Source organism: Scleropages formosus, chromosome 15 (assembly GCF_900964775.1).
Source record: "Scleropages formosus chromosome 15, fSclFor1.1, whole genome shotgun sequence".
Lineage (NCBI taxonomy): Eukaryota > Metazoa > Chordata > Actinopteri > Osteoglossiformes > Osteoglossidae > Scleropages > Scleropages formosus.
In genome coordinates, this window is record NC_041820.1 from 19,847,624 (window position 1) to 19,867,446 (window position 19,823).

Here is a 19,823-nt window from a genome sequence, read left to right on the forward strand (position 1 = left end):
CAAAGGACAGCTGACTCGTAACCCTGCCTCCTCTGGGCTGATCCATTCAAGGACACCCAGCAGGGGAGTAGTGCTGACAATGGTGTGGTTAAATGATGCAGGTTAAGTAGTGTAAATTCCTTATTTGGTGAAACCTCCTAAGAGTTCACAGGCCATAGTTCCAGCATGCTTAGAAGTGAGCTTTTGTTATTCCAGGGATATTTCTTTCACACTGTGGAAGGAGTGCTGGCAACTTCCTGTCTGTTTTGAGCTCTTGTCTTTGTGTATACATTAAAGGCAGTTAGGGTCTGTATAACAGGAGAGCAGGGTTTAGTTCAGTTCAGTGCAACTATGTTGTGATCTCATGGTGTCGTGTCCTGTTGGACAAAACCAGGCATTGTATTCTTACTTTGTTTCAGGGGTTGGGACAGTCATGTGTTGTATGCAGGCAGGGAACACTCTTATTTAGTGCATGTTTGTAACCTCATGTTTCCCAGTCTGAATAACTGCCTGCTTTACATTATTGGACAGATAAGTGCTATTGGAGACCAGGTGTAACTCTTGCAGAGCAGGATTGTTCTTATCAAATGACTTGCTAGTACTTGGAAAGCACTGCATATTGACTAATGATAGATTCCAACTGGCTTTTGTGCTTGTGAGAAGTTTGACAGTTAATATGTAGGGGAGGGAAAGAAATATCCACTTTTTGGACTGAACTTTCATCAGAAACAAGAGATGTGTACCAGGCAGCAGATATATCAGGAAACAGGAGAGGATAGAATGACCCAAGTACAAATGTATTTTCCCATCCAAGTGATTTAACCCCCTCTTCCAAAAATAAATAAAATCACTTGCCAGTTCTGTGTCAGTCTTTCCATTTTCCAGTTCATGAGAACCGTACTGTGTACTTGTGAGTGCTGGCTGGGGGGGGGGGCATCAGGGTTGGGGTGGGAAGCTGCAAAGATAAAATAAAATGAGACAGGATCAAGATTTTGTGGACTTTTTATAGTAAGAGGAGTGTTCCCACCATTAGTTAGTTATGGCACAGCTTTAATAATTTAGTTTAATAATTTAGTTTTTTCCACGTCAGTTGTCTTCCATCATCAGGACCTCAGCCTCGACAGGCAGCACACTGGGGTGCTGCCTTTCATTCACCATTTCCTGACTGACTCACTGATATTGCTTATGTGGGGCAGGGAGGAGGGAAGCAGCTTTGTGCAAAGTGCTAAACAGCAGGTTCTGAGAGCTTATCTGGTTTACCGTATCTCACAGCTTTTGGCGTCTTACCGCTGAAAAAGTATGATGTATATTTCCTCAAACTGTCATGTTTCCAGCTCTTTCTGAAATATCTGTGCTTTTAGCTGATGCTTTTCTTTTAAGCAACTTATAATATTAAGCTCCTTGCAATGATTTACTCATTTATACAACTTTGTAATTTTCATTGCAATGTAGTTTAAGTATCTTGCTCAAGATTAGTACAGCAGTAGGTGGGATTCAAACCTATGGCCCTTGGACCAAATGCAGTAGCTCTAACCACTGTGCTGCCTGCTGCCCAAAGATAGAGGAAGTGCCATATATCATAGTTGGTTTGAAGGGAGTTTTTCAACACTTTCATCTGTTTACATACTTGTTTCTTCTGAAGCACAGTACTTCACCCACAGGTATAGCAGCAGGTCCCTTCTGGGACCTTAACCTCTGATCATGTTTACCTGTTTACCTGTTGAACTCCCACTTACCCAAATTAGTGGCCTCCAGTTAGATTTTACTTGTGTACTTGATGCTATACAGTCTTGGTTTTACAACATTCAAGTCCTCCTCTCCTCTTTGGCTCCCAGGGTTTGCAGTAGTATTAGTGAAAGTTAATATTGGCCTGGCAGATTTGAAAGTAAATAGAAAAAATAGAGACCTTCTGTCCTCTTTCTTTCTCGCTCTTTTGGCATGACTTCGTGAATGAAGATAGGGAGGATAGGATCCACGTATGCTGCAAGCACGCTGCTGACTGATGAGACCAATGCAAGACAGGCAGAGTCTGCCACAGTGGCTGCATTCCTCCTTATTTACTTAGCTTAGTTTGTATAAGGATTCTGGAGGCATAAAATTAGCTGATTATTAAAGCCATGGGGGGCGCGGTGGCGCAGTGGGTTGGACCGGGTCCTGCTCTCCGGTGGGTCTGGGGTTCGAGTCCCGCTTGGGGTGCCTTGCGACGGGCTGGCGTCCCGTCCTGGGTGTGTCCCCTCCCCCTCTGGCCTTACACCCTGTGTTGCCGGGTAGGCTCCGGTTCCCCGCGACCCCGTATGGGACGAGCGGTTCTGAAAGTGTGTGTGTGTTAAAGCCATTATTGAAGTGTCAAAGCAATGAAACTCAATCTTAATGAGAATGGGGGCTCCTGTACTATGCTGTTGAAGTACAGCGCCTCTCTCGTGGAGTTAGTGCTATTTATTCTACAGGTTAATGTGCACAACAAGCTAAGAAAAGCTCCAGATAGACTCCCATCCATTAACACAAGTGCAGTTTGAGAGTTCCTGGAGGCTTTGAGCATTTAACTCATGAGGTCACTACTGAGCAGCTCATCTGAAATCTCTTTAATTTTTCCTGGACAAAATGAGGTATTGAGTTCACTGTATTATAGTGCATCACGATGATAGCTGCTCTCATACTCTTGAATGGTGTTTACTGTGAAAGTTTCTCTTGGAAAACAAGACATGGACACATAAAAGCTTCAGGTAGCAAGCTAGTTATAATGATGATATTGCACCAAAATGTCTCTTCCAGGATAACATGCATCACTCTGTTCAAGATAACAAAGTAATGCTTCTAGGATGGCCTTCAGTAGCCCAGCTTGGTACATCACAGGAGACTAGGCTAATAATACCCATTCCAAAGAGCAGAGAACTGAATGTTGCCAGTTTCAATGGCTGCAGTATAAGCTCTGCTGGGCTTGGATGTAGGTGTAATGCACTTTATTGAAAATTGATCAAAAGTGCCTTTGAAAGATCTTCACTGGGATTTGAAAGCCAGCATGTAACCTCTCTAGTTGAAATGTTGTCATTCTGCTGATGTAAAGCTTTTATCCTGGCTGCCTTTTATCCTGTCATGCATGATCTTTAGTATAAAGAAATGTGTTGGAGACATGTAGTGTGTAAGCTGGAATGCATTAAACTGTTTTTGTTATTTGCGTTCCTGAAAGCATCTCTCAGGGGTGAATGGGGGCGTCCATAGTGACTGGAATTCCTGAGGCCCGTCACAACAGGGGAAGGAAGCAGTTATTTGTGTAATAGACCATGGTGGGTTGTACGTGCAGAACCATGGTACAGTGCAGTTTATCTGTCTCCTTTGGGTGTTTCTGGGTGGGGGGTCAGGGATGGATAGACTCAGTAGTAGCCTTATCAACCTTCATCACAGTTGTCCACACTAAGTCATAATTGAAGTTATGGCCTTAACATAGAGGATCACAGAGGAAAAGTCAAACGGGGTCAGACATGTAGTGCTGAAACTGCTGTTCTTTGTTGAGAACAATCTGTCAGATGAAGGCAGGAAAAATACAATAAGTTTTCATACGTTGGATGCCGTTTCATTAAAAGCTTTTTGGTACTGTGCTGTTTCTTTGGGTCCCTTTTTTCCCCCAGTTCCATCGGTAGGTGCTTCCTCCTGACGGGAATGAGCAAAATCATCAGAGGGAGAGAGTGCTCAGTTGCAGTTGGCTCATTGCGTGTCGGGAGGCTAGAAAAGGTCGTTGTCAAACACAATGTGCCTCTGAGACCATTTGGCTCCACTTCAGGCTGTACACCCTTCATGCTCTCTCTTACTCTTATTGGTTCACTTTCCAGCTTTACATCCAAGATGTAAACATTGTGACAGGTTGCCCTCAAATATCTGGTACTGGCTGATGTTTGTGGGGCATTCACAGGATCCCTTGGGAGCAAATGACTCAGGAGGGCTGCGGGGCCTGATTTTTAATTTAATTCCCTGCCCCCGTCAGATCGGAAGGCTCTTAGACAGGTGAAGTTTTTTCTTTTCTAATTCACTGTGATTTATGTGATAATGTTCCACAGTTTAATGTAAAGATAGCTTAGCTCCCAAAAAAGCTTTGTGAAAAATTTTCACAAATTTCAGTTTCTGTGACAAGTCAACAGTATAGTGCATCTGGTGTCAATCTTTATTTAAAAATGGTCTAATCAAACAGGTTTTCTGACTCACTAGCTTTTGCCAAGTAACTATATTTGTCTAGAACTGACTGACTACTTATAACGGGAGCTAAAATTGAGTGGATGCTTCCACACTTGATATGATTTACCAAATGAGATTACCCCTTAATTGGTTTTCTTTTGTAAATGTGTTGAAAAGGGCCAAGTTTTCTGATACAGAGCAAATGGTTAATCAGTTGCTCCTACTGCAAAATCTCAAGTTTTGTCAACAAAGTGGACTGTCCTGTTTGATGAAACACCACTCTGCTCTCCTCACCCTTTGGTACTTGATGTACATTTACAGTATGTATGACTGCTATAATGGTTTCTTGTGATTGTGTCTGGTGTTCTACAGGGAACAGCCTGTTCATATTACCTTTTTGCCTTTCACTTAGTCATCTGTACTTCCTGTGTGATATTTCATAAACTGGAAGCAGGGTTTTGGCAATACACATTATTCACAGTATTACCTGTTCTTCACACCTCTAATAAGACAGGTGTGGAGATGTATGGTTGATTTTTATTTTTTTTAATTAAATTTTTAAAAAAATATTTCATGTACTAGTTCATGTCCTTAAAGTTGTGAATGAGAGGGTGCTCATTGTATGCTCAACTCACTCCTCCAGTATGAGGTACATATGCTGGTATGGTGACTCACTGACCTTTGCCTGCCACCTCAGCTTCCAGTTTTAATGTTTGTCTTTACCTTTATCACTTTTCACCTAATACCCAGAGACTTAGCAGGCTGAGACCAATTCCTCTATTGAAGGAGGATGATCCCCTTCCTCCCAGGCTCCTCAGCAGATGTCTTAAAGGCAGATGTTAGGAGTCTGCCAGATGTACGTATTTTGCAATTGTGTTTCAGGCATACTTTCCAGTCCTGAGGCACATATAGAGTCCTGCTCGGAGCATCAGCATTGGAGAGATTCGCTCGTATATAAGTCTGTGGTTGCTCAGTGTCGTGACTTTGAACACTGTCCCTGAGATACTGCTTTATCTGAACTGGCAGGGATTGCATGTAGTGGTGTGTTCTGGGGACTTTTTTTCCCTCTTTTTGTATATGTGACACATGGGACAGCTCAGTCTGATGTGATTGAGATGTAGATGAATATAGTTAAGAGCTAAGGATTTGAAACCTTGCTTTTCCATGTTGAATGTGAGGGACTAGGTCCTGTGATGCTTTGGTCCTCATATCTGCTCATGTGGAGATAGATCCCTGTGTTCTGATTTTTTTCAATTAATTTTTTTTTTTTCTCTTTGTTTTTATTTGATGCTGCCCCTGCCAGTCTTGTGATCCTATCCAGGACTTATGTTTTATTTTATTTCTCCTAATTGTTCTGTCTTTCTCATCTGGCTTTGGATGGCCTTGAGATTCTTTTAAGGTTGCTGATAAGGAAGTATTTAAGGACTGCAAATGGACTTAATAAAAGGCTGCTTAGTTTTCCCAAAGATGCTCATTTTCAGACCAAAATGTTCAAAGTTTTTTTTGTTCACCAACATCAGTCTGAACATGAATGCTATCAGCAGGGCCAGTTCAACTGAAACCAGATGGGCAAAACAGCAGGATGCTCTGCCAGAGTCCATCTGAGATAGTATCTTTCCTTTCTGTTTATCAGATTTTTCTGACCTTTCTGCCACTTCTTAATGAGTTGTCCTCCAAACTAAAACAGGATCTAATATGCTGACCAACATGGAATGCTATGAACCTTCCATTACCTGCAGCAGGTACAGCAGTTCTGCTTCTGGGGGCTGTCACGGTTCATTTGAAATTTCATGCATAATTTCCTTCATGTTCAGCATATTTGTACTGCAGTTAAATATGCAGCCCTTCTGCTCTATCAGAAGGTTGATATACATTTGTAATTGCCTACCTCTGTAAATGCTCATATTTTTTTGTATGCACTGTCTGTGATAGGCCCAAATTGAAAGGTCCAAGTCAAATAACTCCCTGTGGTGGTTTTGTCCAGTACGTATTGCATTGTCTATTGTGTGTGTGTGTGTGTGTGTGTGTGTGTGTGTGTGTGTGTGTCATTGTGAGGTATGGTGCTCACCCTGCAGGCTGCAGCTCCACAAAAAAGTCTTTTGTGTCATTGCCATGCTTGGTCACGTGACTGTGGTCTAGGACTGCCGAAGCTTGTTTACTGTGATCGCTCAGAGATGTCACTCGGGCATCAGCACACAAACGCAGTGGTCCTGTCAGACCTTGGTGGATGCTGATTTCTGGACTACAGCCCTTCTCATCTTTCAATGGGTGGGTCCTGTGAGACTGGTCTGGTCTCATGAGGAGTGTCTGGATGCCTTAAGTCAAAAGTTTTTATTTGTGTGTGTATGTGAAAGAATATGCTTGCTTAAGGCCATTTTAGCAGGTCACACTTGGCTCATGAGGATTACACTCTGAGCTGCTAAGTGAGGCCGTTAGCTGTTGCTGAGCACATCTCTGGCACGAATGATGTATATTTAGTTCTCGCTTCCTCAGAATAAACGTTAAACAATTTTGAAAGGAAGAAATTTAGATGACGGAAATGTTCACATTGCCTGCAGCAAATCAAAGTAGTTGAGCTGCAAGACTTGCTACCCTCTAGTGGTAGAAGTCAATAATGCAACCGGAGCTCCAGTTGCTGCACTGTTCGTATCAAACTGTTAAAGCTCACTTTCTTACTCACTCACGTTTCTTAACATTACCTCCTTGTTAGCTTGATCTCGTGAGCTGCTATAGCAGCCGAAGCCTATTCCAGAATCTGTAGGTGTGTGCTTGGAGGGGATACACCCTGAGCAGGACATTCATCCATTGCAGGGTAGGGTTTGCTATAGGCAATTTAATGCTGACAGTTCACCTGAACTGTATGTCTTTGGACTGTAGGAGGAAACCCACACAGACCCAGGAAGAACCTGTGAACTCCACACAGACAGAAATGTATTCCAACATACACACAAGCAGCCCTAGGCACTGGGAGACAGCTGTGCTATCTGTTGTGCCACCATCCAGCCCTTGTGGCAGCATAGAGTTGTCACATGTTGAGGTGATTGCTGACAAAAGGAATCAAAGTACCTGTGTGAGCCTTCTGCAGGCCCGTGTACAGTTCATAAGCTGCAATTGTTTTAGCAAAACGTTAGGACACTGGATGCAGTTAAGCTTAATTTTCTGCGTCAGCCTTCAGAACAGTGTGAGGCTGGGAGTTTGTTGAGGGCAGAACCTGGGGCATTTATTTTTTCAAAGGCTGAACAAATTTTAATCCTCTGAAAATGACCTGGCTGCTGAAAAGCTGCTAATAGATTGATGGCCACTAGAAGCACAATGGAGCAGTTAGTGCTGTGGGTTCAGCAGTAGGTGATTGGATGCTGGGTGGAGGAGGGTTTCCAGTTGTGTCCCCTTCCTGCCCTCCCTACCGCACTAATGGGTACATAGAGAGAGTAAATAAAACTGCTGGAAAAACGTATAAAGGAAAGTGTCAAGCTCGCCACTTCCAATCTGTAGGGACACAATTCAATGAATCAGCAAAAGCAGATTATGTGAGTTTTTCAGAAAGAATGGCACCCCATCTCGAGTCTCTCCAAAGTTTGCTGGGGCTGTGCTAGAATGAACTACAGCTCACAGAAAAGGTCTTTCACTCAGAACGAGGACAGCTTTGTGTCAATGCCCTATACTTCATAATTTTTTCATGATCCTATGTAAAAAAATTAACCTCTGCAAGGGGTACTTAGTGTCCCCATGGAAATAGCCCCATTCCTCATTGCGACATCATTTCCAACACAGAGCAGGAGGATGAGTCAGTGAGGTGTTTCCATGTCAGAACAGCACTGTGTGTCATGAGGAAGTGCGAGGAGCTCACAGGAACGCGAAGTCCAGGAATTGCGTGCGTGTGTGTGTGTTTGTACCACAGATGGGGAAGGCAACACACCATTTTGTGTTTTACCATCTTGCTCTCTGATTTGAGTTTGCCCTCATTCCTTCTGCCTTTTCATGTGAGCCATGTTGACCCTGTGATCCATTTGCCTGTATTCGCCTAGACAGGTGCTGTGGACCAACACTGTGCTGACTCCATGGAGGTCATTAAGTACTGCAAGCTGTGAGCAGCTCTTTAGCCAAACACACCCTACACCTCACACATACTTACTAGGCTGTGACATCTGATTTTCACATTAGTCAAGTTTCCTGACAAGGCGATGCAGCTTTCATAGTGATTCCACTGATGACGTATGGCTGTTCTCAGGTAAAGGCTTAGCACTTCTTGCCATAGTCCTCTTCAGAGAGGGCTCTTGCACAGTAGTTATTTTTTACATTAGTTGTGAAGACATACATTTTCCCTCTTAGTTCCATGTGATCCTACACATTGAGTAGAAAACTTGATGGCACATGACAGCACACTGTAGCCTTGGTACAACTGGATTCTCTCATATGGTGGGAAAGGAATGAGACCGTTTGGGGCTGGGGGTGGCTGACTGTCGTTGCAGCATTACAGTACAGTGTTTTATTCCCTATGAGACTGTCGTGGGACTCATATCGTCTGCATAAAAATCACCAGCTCTTAAAACAAGTTAAATGCTGTTTCTGTACTTACTTTAACCTGATAGTGAAATTCTCGACCTTGAAAATGAAACAAATAGTGGAACAAGGGTCACACAGGCTGTCACTATCAAAAGACAATCTTAGAAATTGTCAGTGACATGTAATTCCTACCTAACCTCGGCCAGCGTAGCCTCGGTCACATTGAATTGCAGTGCATTGAGGGCCACATGAGTCAGTTGCAGTCAGTTACTGAGTTCATTTGCTATTCTTACTGTCATTTCTCAAGCTTCTCACCCTGACTTTTTGTGTGTTTTAGCAGTTCCTGAGGCCCACAGTGCCATGCCAGAGGGTTCACACTCTGCTCTGTATGAGGTTCCGATGGGTGAAGGTAAGGTGTTTTCTCTAAGCCTCTTCCACCTGCAAGACCCTCCCGATGGAGGAATAGCCATCAGCTTTTCTAGTGTGTATGAGTTGTCATTTACTTGGGATGTCTAAAGGCCCACTGTGTGAATGAAACCAGTTTCAGGTTTTATTGTCACAGTGCAGTAGTTTTTTTTTTAATATGGATGTGTTTTGTTCTTTTAGTATTTTTAAGGAAAAGTAAAATGTAATTGAACTGTAGATGGGGGAAGTTATGGAAAACAGCAACCTTGCGGACACCAATAACTTGTATTACTTTCCCAACAACGTTTTGTTGTGGTAGTATTTTTTTTAATTATTATTATTCCTGTATGGATTTTTTTTGTTCAATGGTGTTATGATACTTTTTCAGGGACATTTCTATCTTCTGGCTGTAATTTTAAGGAGTAATAATTTGTGTTTTCAGTAAAAAAAGTAAGTTGAACTGGCTGAGAAAATGCATTGGAGTCTGTTCTCTTTTTTGACCTAATGCAGCTTTGCTGTGATCTAAAAAGTTATTCTGTAGTCTTTCTGTGATTTCTGTTGTTTGGATTGTATCTGCATGTTTCAGATGTTCACTGTTAAGTCACCACCAGCAGTGTGGCTGTAGCTGACTGAAGCCTTAGGTTCTTGTCTAGGAGCAGTCTTTTGGGGAGGAATATGGAGCTCATAGCCTTCCAAGCAATTGTTATAGTCCTTGTCCTGTAGCCCAGGAATCCCCGATTCCTACTTATCCTGGCAGGGCTAGTGCCGTTTGCACAGCTGAAACCTCTTACAGCACCTTGGCTCAAAAAAAACAGTTGGAATTTCACAGCAAATAAATCGGATTCTAAAAAATACAGGGCAGTGTTTTTTTGTCATCTTTGTCTACTAGTCAAGTTGCCTGAGGTGGAAGGGAGGGAGGAATGCTTTGAGTTTTTTCCATTTGTCCCCTTTAAGATGGCAGCACTGTGATTGTGTAGAACCTAGACGCAGCCTAGAAGACATGTGCTTTGCCATCAGTATGTCACTTATGCAGAGGAATTAATCTGGTGGGCAGAGTGTGCCATTACAGCATCTCCAACCCCCTGCCACTGGACAGTACCAGTGGCATGATAACACGCTCCCTTTAAAGAATTCCAGTGTGTCAATGGTTTTCTTTCTGTCTTACCCCCACCTTCCTGATGCCACTGCCAGAGGCAACCAGAGGATCAGGGGTGGGAGGTAGGCAGGGCCCAAAGCAAACCTCAGGCAGCACTCAAATACCTACCCACCCATCAGTAAACCCTCAAGCTCCTTGGGGTGACCAAGGTCTGTGAGGAACCGCAGGATAAACTGTCTTTTGTGGACTGGCTGGAATTCGGAGCGAACTTGAGGAGCTCAGCTGAGAGGGATATTTTAAATAGAAGAGGGACGTAACAGGACAAGGCAGACGCTATGAGCTGCCAGTGATTGTTGAGGGAATTCACAAGCTGGAGAGCATTGGCTGCTCTGTGTCAGGCTAAATAAAGCCTACAGTAAAGTTTGAGTTCAACCACGGAGTCAAAGGTACAATTTTAGAAGGCTCCTGTTTAATCTAAGGGACACCTGCTGATGAGAGAACATATAGTGTGTTCTTTGTTAGCTTAGCAGTCTCCTTGTGCATGCATGCTGAAAGACCTGTTGACTAATTTCAAACAAAAGGATTAGTAATCATTTAAAAAGATTTAAATACTCCTGTGCCTCGCATAATGTGGTTAATTTGTTCCGTGAAATCACTTCATTAGGCAAATTCCTGTTAAGGGAATCACACTACTGTTCTTATTGGCAGTTCTTGGATGAAAATATGTTACCTAAAATTAAACAAAAATGAAAGGTATTTGTGAAAGTTGTAACAGAAAAATATTTAGTGATATTTGTAACAAAATTATAATTAATAAAGCTGGTATCAGGAATTGTGTAGAATATGAATTTTTATACTGTCATTCTTGCTTCGAGACTTCAACTTGTAAACCACAAGGTAAACATTTTATTTATGATATTGTAAGAATATTTATGATGTAAAAGCTGCTTTTATAGCTTAAATAATGGAATGAGTATGTACCATTTTATACAGTTCTAAATTTTTATGACAAAGAAGGAAGTGTGTATACAGTAGTTAGTTTTGTTATGGAAGAAACACAGCAGCTGTGTGCTTTTCAGTGGTAGGCAGTGAATAACTTCTGTTTTGTTTTGGACATTGTCATTTGCGTTGTCATGTCCTGTTGTTAGTTGACAGTAAAGAGCACCCAAACGGAGTAGAACCGCGCCATCCATTGTGCTTTTATTTTATAGATGATAAAGCAAACAAAGTGGTTAGAAATGCACCAAATGTTTTTTTTTCAAGTTAATGCAAACACTTGCATCTGGTCCATCATGTACCCTCTGTGTTTCCAGGATAGATTTTGCATCACTGTGACCTTATATAAGATGAAAATGTAATTAATAAATAAAAGTATTACACTCTTGCTAACCACTTGTTCTGGTCGGGGTTATGGCACTCTGGAGCTTGTTCTGGAATCACTTGGCGAAACGCTATGGGGACACACCCTGGACTGAACGCCAGGAGAAGTCTGTCTGCATTATTCAGCTGTTAATGATTCTGCATAGTGTTACATGAATAATCTTGTTAAAAACAGGTTTCTGGTCCCGATTGTGTTTGTAAGTTGAGGATCTTGTGTATTTCTGAAATATAACCTTATGCTTATTAAATACAAACACATTAAATCTACCCCTCACATGGTAATGGCCACCACTGACGCCAGTACTGTTCACAAAAATGATTAGGCTTCACTGTTTGTGTGTGTGGGGGGCGCGGTGGCGCAATGGGTTGGACCGGGTCCTGCTCTCCAGTGGGTCTGGGGCTCGATTCCCGCTTGGGGTGCCTTGCGATGGACTGGCGTCCTGTCCTGGGTGTGTCCCCTCCCCCTCCGGCCCTACGCCCTGTGTTGCCGGGCAGGCTCCGGTTTCCCGTGACCCCATATGGGACAAGCGGCTCAGAAAGTGTGTGTGTGTGTGTTTGTGTGTGTGTTTGTGTGTGTGTGTGTGTGTGTGTTTTTTTGTGACACTTGTCCAGCACTATACTGCATTCTTGCTGTATGCAAATTCCAGGAAACATACATATTTGGATTAGATTGTCTACAATTTAATTCAGTTGAAGGAAAATCCATTTTCAGCCCTGTAGGAACCACCCTTCCCCAAAACCTTCAGCTTCCTCACTGTTTTACGCTTTAACTCAATAAAACAACACAATAACTTATATAACCATTTTGTGTTGACTAATGCATGATAACCTCCCACTAGACAATTTTCAGTCACAAGTTGAGAAGGGATGGAGGAATTTGGAAGGCAGTATTTTGCCACCAGCATATTACCCTCTGTACACCTCCTGTGAACCACACTGTTTTGCACTTGGGTGACGTCCGTTTAACCAGCTGTGTTTTCTGAGTCATGCAGTGTTTCTCCACGATCAGACTCAAGCCTGGATGCGTTTCTTTGGTGCATAAGCCCCAGTAAAGCTCCGTTCAGGGGACCAAGTTTGGCATGCTACTGCATGTTTCCCTCAGGATTTAGAGCTGTAGGGTGTGGTGCTGTGGAAATGGTATCGTAGGTTTTAGCAATGCTGGATGGCTGAAGGGGCATGGTGCCATGCAGCACATAATCTCATCTAAATCTTTTTGCTTCTTGTTAGAGTTTAGCTTTGCTTGCCGAAGTGTCCAGCCAGGAAGGGTTTGCTGTATATACACTTGAGCTGTGGCTGTTAGCAGTAGTGACACTGGAAATCATTGTCAGTGAAGGTGGAAGAGCCTGACCTTAGCAGTATTGAGTGCTATCTCTTAAATCATCTTTAGCACATAGTTAATGTCTCATGGTTCTTGACAGTCTGAACCTTTCTTTTGCCACTTTGAGTGGGCAAGTTGAATTCAGTGTTAGGAGTGAACCCTTGGTCTACTTTTCACTACACTCGACTTGTTGAGCACTTGACCCTGCAGTGGTATATGTGCCACTGAACTCAGTTTTTTCTGCCCTGCTGAAATCAGCACTCATTGTGTAAAACTATCCCCCACCTGTCAGAATGTTTTTCCAGAATGAAAGCTACCTTTCCTGAAATCCCTCTGACTGGTTTTACCTTCATCAGAGTCTGAGTCAGCTCTCTAAGTTGTTTTATCACTTCCACTCAACTCAAGACAAACTGTTATTGAAATTCAGTGGATGAATTGTTTCATGCTCATTTATAAAATCTTTTTGGCAACCTTTTTCTTGTTGCAGAAACTTCCCTTGATAGCAGTTCCATTTTGAACATGACAGTTCAGTACAGGATTAAACAGATTTTGTCAGATTACTGTTTTTCTCTGCAGATTAACCATGTCATTTGTTTCCCAGTTTGGAACTCATGCAGGTTTCTCATTCCATAAGGCATCCTCATTTCTGAATTTACAGTAAGACCCAAGGAATCCTTAGTTTATTTTGCTTCCATTCTTAGATCATGTACTGCCTTGTAATGGTGGAGCAGAGTTTGAATATTCTGAAAGGAAAGGCAGGATCACAGTATGCCTTGTTGTCTCACCAGTTCTCTGGAAACTAGTGGATCAGCATATGAGATGCACCCTGCATTTTCCAAGGTCTTCCAGTGCTCCAGCACGTTAGACATGGTAATAAGGGCTTTTTTTTCAGCAAAGTGCAAATAGTGTCTAAACTCTTGCTAATATTTAGAGGACAACAAATTGAGAAGTGGGACAAAGGTCAGAAAAGTCAAAGTAAATTATCGTTTGACAGAATGACCCAGCAGAACTTGTTGGCTGTGATTTTTAATTACCAAGTGTAGACTATAGTGCTCAAAAAGTGCTGTATAGTATGTTCTGCAGATACTGTCATAAACCCTGTGAATTGGCCAGCAGTGAAGATATGCTGTTATCCAGAAAGCTGATGGCATCCATAAGGTATTATCATGCTGTATTGATGTGACTGTAAAGTTTTCCAAGAATATTATGTACTAAGTGAATACAAGGACCCTGGCAAGGAAAATGCTTTCCCTCTTTAATTCTTTTGGTTTTTTTCAAGCTGTGAGGTGTCCCTATTAAAATTCATTCCCCCACTTTGTGTGTAATTTTATCTCCTGGTACCTTGAACTGGTCAGACATGTCCTGCAGTTGCTTGTCTGGCCCAGCTGAAGCACAGGGACTGGCAGAGTGCCAGGCCTGGGTCACGTGGGTTTGGTCACAAAAGTCAACAAGGAATGCTTTCTGGCCCACTGAACTGATGATTAGCGTGTTTGTGAACGACTTTAACTTGGCAAATAAATGACAGGAAGCCACCCATTGTAAACAGCGGCCTGAGGAGCCCTGTTGCGTTATGGCAAGAGGATTTCTCCAAATGCCACTCGAGCTGTTTTTTTGGATGACCTCCAGATCCTGAAATTGCACTTCTGCTGTGGGTTGATGACCTGTGTGAATTTGGTGGTGGTGTTAACATCATATGAACTTACTCATAAAGCTAAGGGAAATTACTATAAAATTGAAACATGTCAATAACCCACCCCAGGCTATTCAGTGGTGTTGATACACTAAGACTGTATAGCTCCATTCCACTTTGTTCTGAAAAAGCAACAAATCACAGCACAAAACGGCAGGCTATTCAGGATTATTTTAGGAATTTGATTTATCACCATGAATGCCTGGTTGAAGAGGTTTAAAAAAAAAAAAACCTCAATCTCTTTAAGAATACTTATTAAAAGAGAATTCTCAGCATGTGTCTAATTTGAAGAGTGGAGAATTTGGCTTAAGGCGGGTTGTGGAATGTGCCACCGGTGCAGTCTTGTGCCCCAGGATCCCTGGAGAGTACTGATTCACTACTTCTTTCACAGGTGTGTGTGTGTGTGTGTGTGTGTGTCGACAGAGGAATGGTGGGGTGGGGGGGGGTGGACCATTTTTTTCAGCATGACAAAATAGAAACATAATTGTCAGAGCCTTAGACAAAAGAATGAGTTTTTTGTATATTTATTTTATACTTGAACTCATTGCAGACTTTCCTAAGTTTTGTAATGATGTCCTCTGTGAAACATGTTGTAAATATCTTGGGACAGATGGGCACTGTGGGGGCACTGGGATATTGGCCACAGATAGTGATTGTGTGCCTTTTCTTTCAACATTTCTCAATACAGTAATCTTGTACCACCAGCTTCTTCTCCTCTCTCTGCTTGTCGACTACTGTATAATTGGAAGACACAAGAATGTATATTCCAGAAAAGTTCCTTTTATTTGAACTTTGCTGCCCGAGGGAATAGCTCAACTGGCCAAGGATCTGAACGATGATGTGGAGGAGCTTGTTATTTGTTTCTTGTCTCAGAGGAAACCAGGGCGACGCCAAAGTCTTGGCCTTATTAATTGGGACTGTAGGTCTTGGGGGTGGGGTTTCTAATCTGTGCTTCAGTCAGTGAAGTAGTGTGTTAAGGGTTTGCCAGCTTGTCATATGCATTTTTGTGGGAAGATGAGGGCCTTCAGCAGGAAAAACAAGAACTATTTAAAAGCACTTAAAATGATGTGAACACTGTCTATCCAGACTGAGGCACACACTGTATGAACCATGCAGTTCTTTTCAGTTATGTTGTGTGAAGTGAGTTCTTTTGTACAGTTTCTATTGAGAAGGTGATTAAACATGGAGTCAGTTCACTGTTAATTAGGCTCTTAACGTTTAAGAGTATTTGTGGGCTATTTTCAAATGCTTTGTGGATTGAAAGTTTCCCTGGCCACATGCAGAGGGGATTAAAAGCACAAATCCTGACAGTGTTTACCATGAACACAATGAGTGGCTTGCATTCCAAACGCTTGCTTTACATGCAGAAAAAGTAAAAATAAGCTTCAGCCAGGTATGCGAAAGGTGTCAATGACACTTGTGTACAATGCAGAACAGATAGGATATGATGACCTTTGCATCCTTGAATGGCTCATTTATAAATGGGAGGTGTTCAAGGGAGGATATGGGGGTTTCCAGGATCCATTCGGGGAAATTATAGAAAACATGCATTTATTTATCCAATGAGATTAATCACAGAGTTTCTTATAGAAACCTTGTTTGACCACATGGGCACTTGTCTTGCTGCTTGTGTAGTTACTGAAAGGAGCTTTCCGTCTAGAATTCACAAAAGCTCCGCTATGGTGCGGAATGACTGTGCGGTAAGGGGCTCCAGCGGCAGACGGTCAGCATTTGTACACACATGGAAACATGCGGACATGTAGAATAAGGGTTTTCAACCATGTGGTTTTTTTTTTTTTTTTTTTTGTGACTGAGGTCAGGAGATGTTCAATCACACCAGATGTCAAATGACACATACAATTCCAGAGAGCAGAGTTCCACCCACTAGTCTGACAACAGCACAAAGGGGGCAGCTAGAAGGTGGGTGAAAAGAAACAGGGAAGGTAAAGGATGTCCATCCTCTTTTTATCTACCAGGGGCCTTTACAACAGTCTAGGCAAGAGTTTTACTGTTCATAAATCAATATTAAAACCTAAAAAGGCTTTGGAACCATTCCATGGCTCCACTGGCCCTCACTTGAGTGTTCACTGGTCTCTGTGAGACTTCAGTGCACCATGTTAAATATGTCTGACTGATACTTTGTCATTCATGTTTTATGGCCCGACTCTCACTAGGTGTGCTCCTGAAAATCACTGGAATGTGTCTCCATGGCAATAGCCTGGAAGAGATCAGGTATGGCAGTGGGTGGATGGAGTCCTAGGGTGAACGGAAAGAGTCAGAGAGCCACTCCTCCTCATAGTGAGAACCTCCGCTAGGCCAATGAAGGAGTGGACACCTCCTATTTCAGGATAATCTCTTTGATCCTGATCATGAGGTCTTTTCTGAAATGTTATTTATTCTTCTGTAGTAAAGTGATCTATAGAGGGAACCTTGAGGTCAAACCTCAATCCCTCAGTTTAACAAGAATCTTTTGAGAGGTGCTATTCCATCTAAAGAAACTATTAACTGCTCTGTTGTGGTGTGCAGAAAGTCCATGGTAGCTAGATATCATTGCACCACAGCACGCTGTTTTCTTGAGTATTCAGACAAAACTGCTATTCAGAGCGAACTGTGCAGCCATTGGACAGTGACTGATGAATGATCCACTGTACTCAAGATAAAACAGCGCTCCACATTTGCATGGAGCTTTGCAGGAAGCACCCCATCCTGCTCATTTGATTTAATTAGATAAACTGGTTTGGTTTAGGCTGCACAAGAGCGCATAAGTCACCACAACAGTCTACATTTTTTTAACGGACTCTCCACTTTGTCTGCCTTCCTTCACTAACTGGGCCATTTTTGGGGAAAGAAAAGTTCTGGCAGCTGGAGACACTGTGCTCTGCACCAAAGAAGGAATGTAGCAGCGTGAGGGTGTGTGTGAGTGAGGGGGTGGAGTTCAGAAGAACCCAACTGGGATAGTTCAGCAGGTCGGTTCATGCATTTGTAACCTGGTTTTGAGGTTCTTAAAACTCTCTCCCCTGAGCCAAAAAACGTTGGAGTTGCTGTTATGCACCGGTGAAGAGTACTATGGCACTGCACGTGCAGCTACAGATTTGCTCAGACGGGCGGGGCTTTCCCAGAAAGGTGTGGAAATATCCTGCCTAGCCTCTCCCTAAGTCTGCCATAATTGGATCAAAGTCCTGCCATCCCCTGAATGGGCAGTCAGGGAGGTTGCCCAGCAAGGGCAGCAGGTGTGCTGGACAGAGGAAATAGTTTCTTCCTGGATGCAACAAAGTAAGGGTGGTGTTTTTCAGACCTGGGCAGGCAGCAGGGGCTCCAGTGGGAAAAGTCCTATGGGATTACTCAAGTTTTCAAGTGGAAATGACAGTACATCCCTGTAGGAACACTCTCTGAAGGTCTGTTTTGCTCTACTTTTTCTGTATGTAAACCTTAAGGGTTGATTGTTAAACCAGTAGTTTGGCTGCAGAGTGGTAACCCTCAAATTTATGTGGTGGATTGTGTTGCATCTTGTATTTGTTCAAATGTATACAAGACTTCTGTTTTTATTTTTTTAAATTAAGTTTTGACTTTCAGGTGTATTGTCTGAAACTGACCTGAAATTAGCTGTAAACAAACCTCTTGGAACTCTGCAGTATTACAGTGTATAATTACAAACTCTTTTAGTAGTAGTAAAAAACTGGTGGAAGTTTAATATTGACTTTACAGTCCCCCCCCCCCCCCCGAATTTTTAAAGTGGCTTCAAGCCAACGGTGGCCTGTGGTTCTGATTAAAACTACATTTAGTGTAATGGAACACGAATTCAAGCCTAGCGTGTATGTGGTTTAGGTGTCTACAACTCTGTGGTCTCCATGGCAACAATTTGGACAGCCCAGAGGGGCCCTGTAGCAGAAAATGCCCAATTTGAGTCTACAGTGCAGCCTGCTACACTTTCTCTTATACTCCATGCTGCAACAAAATGGTAGCCAGTTTAATTGGGACAGGTGGTAGAGAAGTAGCTGGAGCTGCTGGATTTAGAGGTTGCAGGTTCGAATCCCACCTCCAGCTGCAATACCCTTGACGAAGGTGTTTACGCTCAGTTGCTTCAGTAAACATACCCAGCTGTATAAATGGGTAAATACTTGAAGGTATCTTAACATCCTAAGTCGCTTTAGAGAAAAGCATCAGATAAATGTAAACGCAATAGAGTGCTATATGTTATTGAAGTGTTTTGTTTCCTTGTACACCAAATAAGCACCATTATGCATGTTTGACATTCTGAAAGTGAAAGGCCTGTATTAAAGCAGTTCTGAGCACATTTTATTTCATTAAGACATCTTTGTAGCAGGCGTTCTCTAGCACACAGTGCTGTGCTGAAATCGCTGCCTGCAGGCTGTTCTTTTTCCTACTGATCCACCTGAATAGCTGTAAATCTGTCCCACCCGCTCACTTGTATTTCCTGGATATTTCCTTGCAAAGGAGCAACTAGTTTTAATATTTTATTAATTCAGTACAGTGGTTTAGTGTTATTTTTAGTTTACTTCAAAATTCTGTTTAAAGAGGTACACCTTAATCCCTCAGCATTTATATTTTTATTTTAAACTCCTGAGATAAAATGCACGTATCCAGGTTGAGAGATGGTGAATCACTAAATCATTTTTTCCAGGGCCTAAAACCGCAGCATCATAACGATCATCAAAACTTCAAGGTGGTCCCTTTACCACTCCTTTGTAAGGCTTTGGCAATGGTTTCCACTAATGAAACCATCTGGGTGCATTTCTCTGGTCTGGGTCTCCCTGTGTTCATGTACTGTAGGCCTGCAGCTGGAGGCAAAAGGGGAGTCCCCAGACAAGTGCCAAAGCTCGAACAAGGGGGAGCATTCATCTGACATGGAACCATTTCACAGTACTGTGTTTTTATAGAAATGGCTCTATAATTGCTTATATTCCCATATAGTGATGTGGCTGATTTATACTATTGATACAGTTATTGACCCTGGAGAAGGCCCTCTAGTTTCAGATAAGGTTCCACAGCAGGGTTCTGTCACACTTTTTTCCATCATGGTTTTAAATACCAGCATGGTTTTACCCACTGTATTCATTCATCTCTGAGCACTGACCTCTGTTACTGTAGGGGATTCAAAATCCCCTCATTTTAGGGTGGCAAAAGGAAAGATTACGAGGGATGTTTGGGTGAGTGGGTGAGGATATTTGAAGATGTGTATAAGATTGACAGCTGCACTGGTTTCAGGAGTAATGTGTACTTTCTTGTAACCTGACTACCGGATGCTGTGGTCAAACAGCCTTGTG

At 42.6% G+C, this 19,823-nt stretch overlaps 1 protein-coding gene across 3 annotated transcripts in view; it reads left to right on the forward strand.

Moving 5' to 3' along the window:
* Positions 1–19,823, forward strand: part of LOC108919553 (pleckstrin homology domain-containing family G member 3) — a 62,131-nt gene that overhangs the window by 1,607 nt on the left and 40,701 nt on the right. For 2 of the 3 annotated variants that reach the window (XM_018727590.2, XM_018727592.2), the window contains exon 2: positions 8,987–9,058. In XM_018727590.2, coding sequence (XP_018583106.1) covers positions 9,010–9,058 — 49 coding nt within the window. In that variant the 5' untranslated portion in view covers positions 8,987–9,009. The remainder of the gene's footprint in view (positions 1–8,986; positions 9,059–19,823) is intronic. The other variant, XM_018727591.2, reaches the window with a different exon arrangement.